This window comes from Poecilia reticulata, linkage group LG6, assembly GCF_000633615.1.
Source record: "Poecilia reticulata strain Guanapo linkage group LG6, Guppy_female_1.0+MT, whole genome shotgun sequence".
NCBI lineage: Eukaryota > Metazoa > Chordata > Actinopteri > Cyprinodontiformes > Poeciliidae > Poecilia > Poecilia reticulata.
The window spans coordinates 12422472-12432691 of record NC_024336.1 but is presented as its reverse complement, the minus strand read 5'-3'; the positions used below and the strand labels follow the sequence as shown (position 1 = coordinate 12432691).

Here is a 10220-nt window from a genome sequence, read left to right as displayed (position 1 = left end):
TATAATTTGAAGCAATATGTTTTTTAACCAAGTCATGCAGAAAGGTGTAACCTGAGCATTTATATCATTTCATAAATTTAGTTGTATCAATTTTCTCCTCAAAACTGCCAAAAACGTATTGATAAATATGATAAACCCTACAAAAGAGGGTCATTTGGTCAAATAAATAACAGATGTTATTGATATATTGATGCTCTCTTGGCTTAGCAAAAAAGAAAAAGCTTCAAGCAGCAGCCTGTAAAAAAAAAAGAACATGTTTACTAATCAGATGATGCACAATCTTAAAGAATCTTCCTTGCTCTCCTCAAACCCTAAATTGCAGGGAGAATGTATGAGTTTTTATTTTAACAAAAAACAACCAAATAAAGCGTAATAACACCAAGGGAAAAAAATTAAAAAAAAGGCTACGGAGGCGGTCATTGAGCGGTGACGTCAGCAACGTGCAGCCTGTCGACGTCGCAGCCATGGAGGAAGTAAGAGGTGAGGTGAATTGTCCTCATTCAAATCAAATCTGCTTCAAATCATCGCTTTTATAGATTTATGTTGAGGGCGCTGGTTCTATTTTAATCTACGCAATACTTGAGGCGGGTTGTGTTATTTGACGTGCATCCTTTTGTTAAGTCGGCGTTCTGTGTTTTATCGTAAGCAGGCGATTTCACTCCTGTGCGAAACCGACTCTGGTAGCACTTCAAAAACAATAGTAGATATCACGGCTTCATATTGTGAAGCAGGTATTTTAGGGACATTTAGCTGAAAGAAGCAACGCGGCGTAAATTAGAGACATGCTCGCGCTTGGCAAAGACCCCATTTATTACTGCTCGGTGTTTTATCGACTTACGTACCCCAGTTAATTCAATTCCCTTGTTCAACTGAATGAGAACATAAACTTATGGAATTCAGTTGATATTCGTAATTAGAAATGTTGCCTTCTTGTTGCCAATTAATTGTCAAAAATAATTTCGGTATTTGTTTCTTGTTTCGTTGGTACAATTTAGCTAACACATTACGTCAGAGAAGTTAAAAACTAAATAAAGTCGTCGAAAGACGAGCTGAAAATGATGAAACTTAGTTAATGAAAAATTTATGCACACTCGTATAAAGAATGGTAATGTAGAAATGAAATAATTTTAGGAACCTAAAGTATAAAGAAAGCTCAAAATATTTGTTTAAATCTGTGATTAAAATGAGTAGAAACGTATTAAAAAGTGTTAAATAAACACCAGAAGCAATTTGGATTTGCACTAACGGAAGAAAACATCTTCAACACTACAAGTATTACTGAACATTGCAATGATTATATTGATACATATTTCCTTCCTTTTTTGTTTCATCAGTGTTATTACACAAAATAACACACACTTACACAGTGTGTAGCTGTGTGCACAGTGGGGCACAGTTACTGTGTGCCCTAAAATGCAGAGCAACTGCATCTAATTATATTTTCATTGCTAGATTTAGCACTTCGATCATTAAAAAATGTACATCAGACTTGAGTATTGAGAACTATGAAAGTGCACCCAGTATGTCAAATAGGTTATTGCCATGCAGCCTTTGTATAAGCCAATAACATAATTGAAAAAGCTACCGAAAGATTGTTCTTTAGTTGCTAGAAGTGTTTGACTGTTTAGTCTCAGATAGAACCAATAAATATTGGACTTTAGAGTAAAATAGACGATGTTCTCTCCTCAGTGTTTCCCCTGACCTGTGCAGTTCAAAACTATGCATGGGGAAAGATTGGGCTGGACAGTGAGGTGGCCAAACTGGTGGTTGGCGGAGACCCCCTGGCAGTCATAGAGGGGGACAAACCCTATGCAGAGGTAAGAAGGGCTTAATGGAAAAAGGAAATATTTTTATGTAAACGGAATAAAAAAAAAGATTTTGATTTCCTGTCTTGCTGGCAAATAAACGGGTTTTCATTTCAATGTGAGGAATATCACTTGCAATTTGGCACTGACACTGAAAATGTGTTGTTGTTCCCTGAGTGTGGTGGTAGAACAGCTGCTTTTCCTGGTGCCATTCAGAAGTCTTTATTTAGCTTCCGCTGCTCTGCAGGGTGTGTTGACAAATTCATTAGTTCATGTGGTGACATTTCCATCTTCTGCAGACACAATGTTCCTGTCCGGGTTAGTTTTCATGTCTACAGAGTTAAAGTTTTATCGTGATATTTTGTGGCACTGTTGTGATAACGATAAAAGTGACGATATGAACTATTTATTGCTTTTATTTTAGGTAACTGTATGGGAGTGAGTGTGTGATACAGCAGTCACAGCCCCACAAACACAAATACTGACCTTGAGAAACACATCATGTGTAATATGCTTGTTTAGGAGACCACTCACATAAAGAAGTGTGAAACGTGTCACTAATATGCACACAGTAACTGCATTTAATTATATTTTAAAATGTATTGGTATTTTTTGATACTTTTAATGAAAAAACAGTAGAGAAAATAGAATAGTAAAACTAACAATTCTGATCATTTTGCATGACAACTACAAATCAAAATCTTTTCGTGATAAGAAATTTATCAGGGTAAGTTACAAACGATAAGATAAATGCCCACCCCTTTGCTGAATTACAATTGACAGTCTGTCTATGTTCCTATCCAAGTCATCTTGCTGGCTATCAATCATTTTACATCGCACAATTTTGCATTTTGAAATTCACTTTAATTTATAGGAGTTTTCTTTCTGTAATTTGCTGCTTACACTAAATAAAAATCACTTTTAGATCTGAAATGCATTCAAAAATACTCTCTGGGGTGTCCACAACATTTCCAGTGGTGGCCATGGCCCCCATGTGCCCACCCCTTAGGGGCGTCACTGCAAATCGTGTGAATCTCTGCTTTTTAGCATTCCCTTACAACATTATTGTCACTAATGTCCACTCCAGCTGTGGATGGGTGCCCACCCCAAAGGCGATGCTCAGATCAAGGACAACAGGATCGCCCAGACCACCTTGGGCCAGTGGATCGCCCACTACCCCGCCTGCCTGGGCTCTAAGGTGAAAGACGCCTTCCAGGGTCAGCTGCCGTTCCTCTTCAAAGTCCTGTCGGTCAATACGGCTTTGTCCATACAGGCTCACCCCAACAAGGTGAGTGTGCAGGCAGGCACACGTCCAGTTTTCAGGCTGAACTCGGTTACATTTAGCGCTTTATCTCAGTCCAAACTGCGGTTTGCTGGAACGGGCTTTTGTGTCAGGCCAACTTCTGTATGTAAACAGACCTGATAAAATTCAGACCAGAAGGATTTCAGGAGTTCAGCAAACACACAGCATTCAAGATGTGATCAGCATTTCATAAGGTATTAGGAAATGTTTAAAACTAGGAAGTTTTAAACTAAGTTTTAAAGTCTCTGATAGAATGTAGTTAAATGTATGATTAAATTTCTTACTTTTCTATGATTTTATTTAATTTTTTTGGTAACTTAGGAGCTAGCTGCCACTCTACATGCTCAGTTTCCAGAGCACTATCCAGACAACAACCACAAACCAGAAATGGCAATCGCTCTCACGCGCTTCCAGGGGCTTTGCGGCTTCAGACCAGTGGACGAGATCCTGGGCTTCCTTCAAGGTAAGTTCCTAAAAAACAACAACAACGCAACTGGCCGTAAACGTTCCACTACAGGTGAGTCCATACCTCTTTGTGTGTGTTTATCTTTCAGCTGTCCCAGAGTTCCACGCTCTCGTCGGCCGGGATGCAGCAGAAGAGCTGCGGAGCAGTGTCGGAGATGAGGTTCGGACCGGACGGGCCCTGAAGAAGTGCTTCACAAAGATGATGAGCTGTGAGAAGAAGGTGTTTGTGGACGAGCTGAACGAGCTGGTTAAAAGAGTCACGCAGGAAGGTGAGGACGCCATCAGCAGAATTCCAGACTGAACGAACCCTTCAAGCTCTTTTATAATGTTCTAGGATGTAGGATGTCTGGTAGATTTGGTGGACCAAAGTTTCAACACTTGTTACATTTTCAGCTGGTGAGGTTCGCTTTCACACGGCACTGTGTAAAACGAACCAAACCAATTGAAAAACCTGTTCCTCTCACCACCTGTGGTGGCGCTGCACCAAGAACTACTGGAGGAAACAACATGAAAACCTCTGAAGAGGACACTGAGCCCAACTTCCTTCTTCATGAAATGTAAACAAAATTGAGTAGTGTCAAATTTTGTCATTGGTATAAAAAAAAAAAAACGTGAGGTATTTCCCCTGCTAGCGTTAGCCTGGCGCTCTTGCTTTGGTTGTATTTACCCAGAATCCCATACACTGTAGTTCACTTCCTGCTTTTGGAGCAGTCTCTGGTCTGCTTTGCGTTTACACATGCATTCAGACTGTGCCAGAGTTCACTTTCACCAAACCGAGACCTAAGTTTGTAAGCAGACCAGCGTTTGTGTTTTTTGTCCGTATCAGAGTTCGATTGTTCGATTGTTTGCTCTTTACATAGTAGCTGCGTTTCCTTTGTCCAAGCAAAATCATTCCACACAGGTTGATGATGGTTAGAGAAAAGCAGACTAACCTGTTTGCACCACTAGGGGTCACCATGTAGTTCTTCGCTGTACCCAAATCTCCAGCAAACAGTGTCACTAACTGCATTTAGAAAAAGCAACCCTTGTCCTTCTGAACATGGCTGTTTGTCCATAGGTGCAGCAGGGAAGGACACATCAAGCAGCAACGGCGACCTGTTGCTCCGCCTCCATTCCCAATACCCCGGAGACATCGGCTGCTTCTCCATATACTTCCTGAACTATGTGGTCCTGGAGCCAGGCCAGGCCATGTTCCTGGGGGCCAATGAGCCTCACGCGTACATCTACGGAGGTCAGAAGGAGCTGATCTGCTAATAACTAATAACTTGGTTGTTTTACAAACTTTCAGTTGTGCCGTTTATCAGTGTGTTTTCTTACCTCTTTAACCTTTGCTCATTTCATCATCGGGATTTTATGCGGATCAATAGCCCATAATGGTGAAGTGAGAGGGAAGGGATGGATGGATTTCCAAATGTTGTGTGAATGAAAATCTGAAAAGTGAGACTGTGTTTGTATTTATCCTCTCAAAGGCTATACTTTGTAGACTTTGTTTCACAACTGAGCACTCTGTGTGCTAGCCGACAATCCATCCTACCTTGCAAAGACAGTCAGAACAATGGATCATGGAATTGAATAGAGCTGTTTGCCACATAAATAAAGACATCCGTGAAATTCACAAAATTGTTGAGGAAAATTGGAGAAGAATTGTTGAGGAAAACGACAAAGGAGACGATAGGAAGTAGGAGGACGATGGCGCAGCATAATGATTTATTGCGTCAACAAACTTAACGTGTTTTAATTGTGATTTTTATATAATGGAAACACCCTCGGCTACCTAGGAGTCGATGTTGCAGTTGAAGGGAAGTTGACTGTCTGCCAACCTGATCTGTTTTTCTGGTTCTCCATCCTGCTAGATTGCATCGAGTGCATGGCCTGCTCAGACAACACCGTCAGAGCCGGACTGACGCGTAAATACATCGACGTAAACACGCTGTGTGAGATGTTGAACTACAAGCCGGCGTCTGCCTTCTCCAAAATCTTCCCGTGTGTCTCGGACCCCGCAGACCCCTGTGTGACCCTGTATGACCCCCCGGTGCCAGACTTCACTGTCATGAAGATACAGGTAGGAAGTTTTATTTCTTTTTTCTTTTTAATCCTGTCGTGTTGTGAGTGACTGACATGAGGGTGGTGAGTGAGCATATTCTGAGGTGCTAATCTGCTAATAACTAATAACTTGGTTGCTTTACAAACTTTCAGTTGAATAAAGTTTGACGTCCATATTGAGGTTTTTGTGAAGGATTCTTGAAGCAGTTAGACGTTTATATTCTACTTTTTCATGATTATTCTCTACTTTTGAAGTAGCTGTTTACGCAGCATTTCATCTTCCTCTTACATTCTTGTTTTAATTTTTTTTTAAGAAATAATACATCACATTTCCAACCTTCTGACATTTTATGATGCTAAAACCATAAACTTCACTGAAATTTGATTGCTACGGACTTTGATTACAATGTTCTGAAATAAATAGGTTTTTCTCTAAACAAGGAGTGAAATAATGAATTTTAGCAACTGGATTAACCAAAATGGTTTCCTAGCTTCACAATTTACACAAACATATTTTGTTTTCTCTGCTTTTCTTCCGGTGTCTGACTTTTTTATTTATTTTTTTAAATAAACGTATTAGCACTTGGTGTGCATTGGCATGTATATTGTGGAGTTTAATATGCAAAATGTGAACTTAATACAGCGAGGCTGACATGGCTGATGGAATTCCCCTCATTTGTATAGAAACACCCAAACACAGTAACCACCCTCTAATCAGGGTGTCTCTACCGGTCTGCAGGTGCCAGCCTCGGTCAAGGACTATACTGTTGCCTCAGTTGACAGCGCCAGCATCCTGCTGGTCATCGAAGGCGACGCCACGGCGACCTCTGCCGCTGCTTTCCCCGACGTCACCTTGACGCGGGGGAGCGTCCTGTTCGTCTCCGCCAACGAGAGCGTGTCTCTGCAGGTCACCTCGCAGTCAGGGATGACCCTGTTCCGAGCCTGCAGCCTCCTGTAGCTCCTACCAAGAGCCTAATGATAGGAAGTTCTCTTAGGAAGTTCTTCGTTCTGAATTGGGTCTCTGATTTCTGGTGTTCACTACTTGGTAGGTGGTATTAAAAACTTACAGGGTTTTCTCTGGTTCAGTTTTTCTAACTGAGTCCGTTGCTCCTTTTTTAACCGTAAGCACCCAGCAGACTACTCTGAGGATTCTGATGGTGTTTTTTACAAATCCAGGATCATCCTGCAGGGTAATATTCTGCTTTAACTCTAGTAGTGTCGACGCAGCTTACCAATAAAGAAACTGTGCACAACCCAAGTTCTGTATTGGTGCTGGACATTTAATTTGATGAAGCAGGCTCAAACAGAACACTTGTACCGTTTTTAAAGATTTCTAATAATTTAGCCACTGGAAAGTTTTTAAACGTTTCCAAAACTTCCTTTAGTTCCCATTTATAAAATCTTTTTTTTTTCTTTTCTTGAAATGAAAGGCAATCAGGTTACATCTGCTACTTGACGTGCTCAGATAAAAAAAACCTCATTTTAAATATGTTTGAGCATCATTTCCTCCTACAAAGGTTTAACAAAAATAAACTCCTGAAACAGCCATTTAACAACAGTTTTATCATCAGGTACTGCTGCACTACAAAACGTTTATACCACCTACTGGTCCTATGAGGTACTACAACCCCTGGAATCACTGATGGGGAGTGTCCAGAAAGTCTTTCCTTTTTTTTTTTTTACCTGATCTATAAACATTGTAACAACAGTCTAGATGACGTAACAATGACAACAACAATGCGATTCCTGTGCATGCTGAATCGAGAGCCGTCGCTCATCTGACTGGCCGGTTTTCTGCCGTTATCCAGGCTAACCCGCCAGTGAAAGAGAAGCCGAGCCTGCCGGCTTCACTTCTAACTTTTGACCACTAGCACTGCATGCATATGTTTTTTGGAAATGTCCTAATGTTTGAACAGTGATTGACTATAAAAAGAATAGCTACAGGGTTGGACAAGACGTTGGCCCCAAGCTGTCTCCATCCTACGAGGCATGTGTGTTTTGAATTTTGGCGTCTTGTTTGGTTTGACTAAATATGCAGTGTCTGTGCTCGTACAACGAAACGCTGCATGCATGCGGGGGTTGCCAAGTTTGCCCGTCTTTAAGTAACTCGATACCAGACAAGGTTCCTTTGTGTTTTCCATCTCAAAACTCCACACTTTGGGTTTTCAAGTCATCCAAGTCTAAATAAGTCCAGTTTTCTATGAGTTTGGGACTTTTGTAAACCCAGAATGTCCTACATTTTACCATCTAGAAGAGTCATTTCTCATTATCCTTGAGATGACGATATAGCTATTTTCTTTTAGAACAATTTCTAACCAGTTTCATATTAAAGTATTCATTGTAATCTGACTAGATTACAATGAGCTTTTTCTTCTTGGTGTTACCATAAGCCGCATTTCCATGCTGGTCTTTTTTTTATGTGCATTTTGAAGAAAAGGTTGATGGAAACGGCAAAACTCAAGAAAACGTCCTAAATTTAGCAAAAAAATATATTTTATTTTTTCGCTCCCCTCCCCCTTTTTTGGAACAAGAGTTAAAAACGGAGATGGACACACATTTGTCTAAATCCTTTTTTTTTTCTTTCTTTCTTTACAGCCACTCGTAACGTCAATATCTGACAAAATTACGCTTAGCATAACCAGATAGATTTGCTTCATACCAGTAGGTGGAAACAGGCCTAATTCACATTTCATTTTTTGTTGAGATTTAAAAATCTTGCATCAGAATTGGATGGAAACATGGCTGTAGTCTAAATTACTTTAATACCCCTGACTTTATTTGAATTTATCATCAATGAAACCTTGAGCATTTACTCTTGTTCTAACAGTGTAATTAACTCACTACTTCAAGATTAAAATATATTGTTCTTTTTGGGGGTTTTTTATTCAATAATCTCAGTATTTTGAGCTGATTAGGTGAGACTTTTCCCTTACGGTTATAATCCCCAGGTGTCATGGCAGCAACACCAAAGGACTTGAAGTTGATAAAACACAATAATTACCCATTTATGTGCAGTATTAACTTTGTTATCTCAAGAATAAGATGAGATAATTCAAAGACAGTCTCAACTTCTATGCATCTTCTATGCGTTTTCAGTTCAGTCTGAAAACTGTTTCACTTTGGAGCAAGTTGTTGAGTTCATGGCATCATGTGGGAAAAAAATTTGGAAATTCAAATTGCCTGAAGGGAAAACGCAAAACGAGTATTTCAACATGAATGCTGTCATCCTGCCTACCGCCCAATAAAAATCCCTTCTCTGGATAAATAAAGCTGCTTCTACATGCAGGTTTTTCGTCTCTACTTAGCTGCTCTCATGTCTCAGCTCTGTGTTACTGAAATAAGAGAAGGATGGGAATACCTCATGTCAGTGTTTCTCCTAAAAACGTTTTACTGTCTTATGTTCTGTAATTCTAACAACATAATCGTTTCATCAACTTTTCTTGTATATTTTTGAAGTTGCCTCTGTTACTGATCTTGTCTGAAGACGCCTCTCTGTTTTGAACACTGTAGATCGAGGGCTGTGCAATGTTTCTGTCGGAGCAGCTGTGTGGGGAAAAATGTCTCGGATTCCGGTTAGCGTTTAGAAGTTTTGTTGTGTGGGAATGCAGAAAATATGAATGTGAAGTGGTTTAATAAAGTCTTGATATGCTACTGAAAAACTCATTTGGGCTCCGTTTTATTTTTACCTCCACTACTAAAATGTCTTTCATATTTTTGTCACATTAAAACCACAAACATTGAGTGTTGAATATCTGAAGGGGAAGGAAAGCGGTTAATGGTTTTCAGAAAAATTTTACAAATGCATTCAAAACACTTGGATTTGCTGCAAACAGGACTTCTCGCCAGCTTTCTTGGAACAATGACGTTCTCGCTACTTTTCTCGTATACCAAGACATACTCGTAAACTCACTGGTGAGGAAACCATAATTAGTCAGAGAAACAACCAAACTGCCCGTATTAGGAGTCTGGAGGAGAGGCTAAGGCTAACAAGCCAAGACGAACGACTCTTATAGAGAGAACACACACAAGAAAATCCTGTTTATAGTTTCCTGGAAGCCATGTTGGAGGTTCACCTTCAAGTAGAAGAGTCTCAACATACAAGCAGAGGAAGGGTAGCCTGGTAAAACCAGCCCCTTGTTCTATGCTATTGGGTTCGTACAGAGGGTTGGAAGAGCAGATTCTGTTACCTAATCCCAAACACTTGGCCGTGATGTTCAAGAGCACAACTGAACATACATCTGAGGTGTACTTATCATTTACACATGCACAAACAGCTTTTAAATACAGAAAATGAATTTATTTTAAACCATTTTTGGGAAATTAGACCGCGCCAGTTCAATGCCATAAAGCTTACCTGAAATTGTCTGAACCGTAAACAACCATCCTCCACTGCAGAGCGAAGTGCCGAATCAAACGAGTCGAATCTTAATATTTATTCAATATTTAGAGATGTGACCAACACAGACTTAACTTCCTTTCAAGTCTCTCGTTTTGGTTTGGGAAACTACCGTATTTTACCCCCTTTTCCCACCTTGCTCCCGCATTAGTATTTTCCCGTAAAGATACCATATGAAGTCATTGTCATCACAATATTGTCTAATATC

The 10220-nt window shown here is 40.0% G+C and overlaps 1 protein-coding gene across 1 annotated transcript; it reads left to right on the top strand.

The window, feature by feature from the left end:
- Positions 1–420: 420 nt before the first annotated feature.
- Positions 421–9279, top strand: mpi (mannose phosphate isomerase). The gene is made up of 8 exons (XM_008411224.2): positions 421–480; positions 1690–1817; positions 2893–3093; positions 3430–3571; positions 3663–3842; positions 4631–4804; positions 5427–5635; positions 6356–9279. The coding sequence occupies exons 1-8, from the start codon at positions 465–467 to the stop codon at positions 6572–6574; spliced, it is 1269 nt and encodes a 422-aa protein (XP_008409446.1). The 5' UTR covers positions 421–464; the 3' UTR covers positions 6575–9279.
- Positions 9280–10220: the final 941 nt, after the last annotated feature.

Excerpts from the sequence above, each read along its gene's own strand:
- mpi (XM_008411224.2), top strand. Across the intron at positions 1,818-2,892 it reads GGGACAAACCCTATGCAGAG|CTGTGGATGGGTGCCCACCC; the intron begins GTAAGAAGGGCT and ends TGTCCACTCCAG. Across the intron at positions 3,843-4,630 it reads TAAAAGAGTCACGCAGGAAG|GTGCAGCAGGGAAGGACACA; the intron begins GTGAGGACGCCA and ends GTTTGTCCATAG.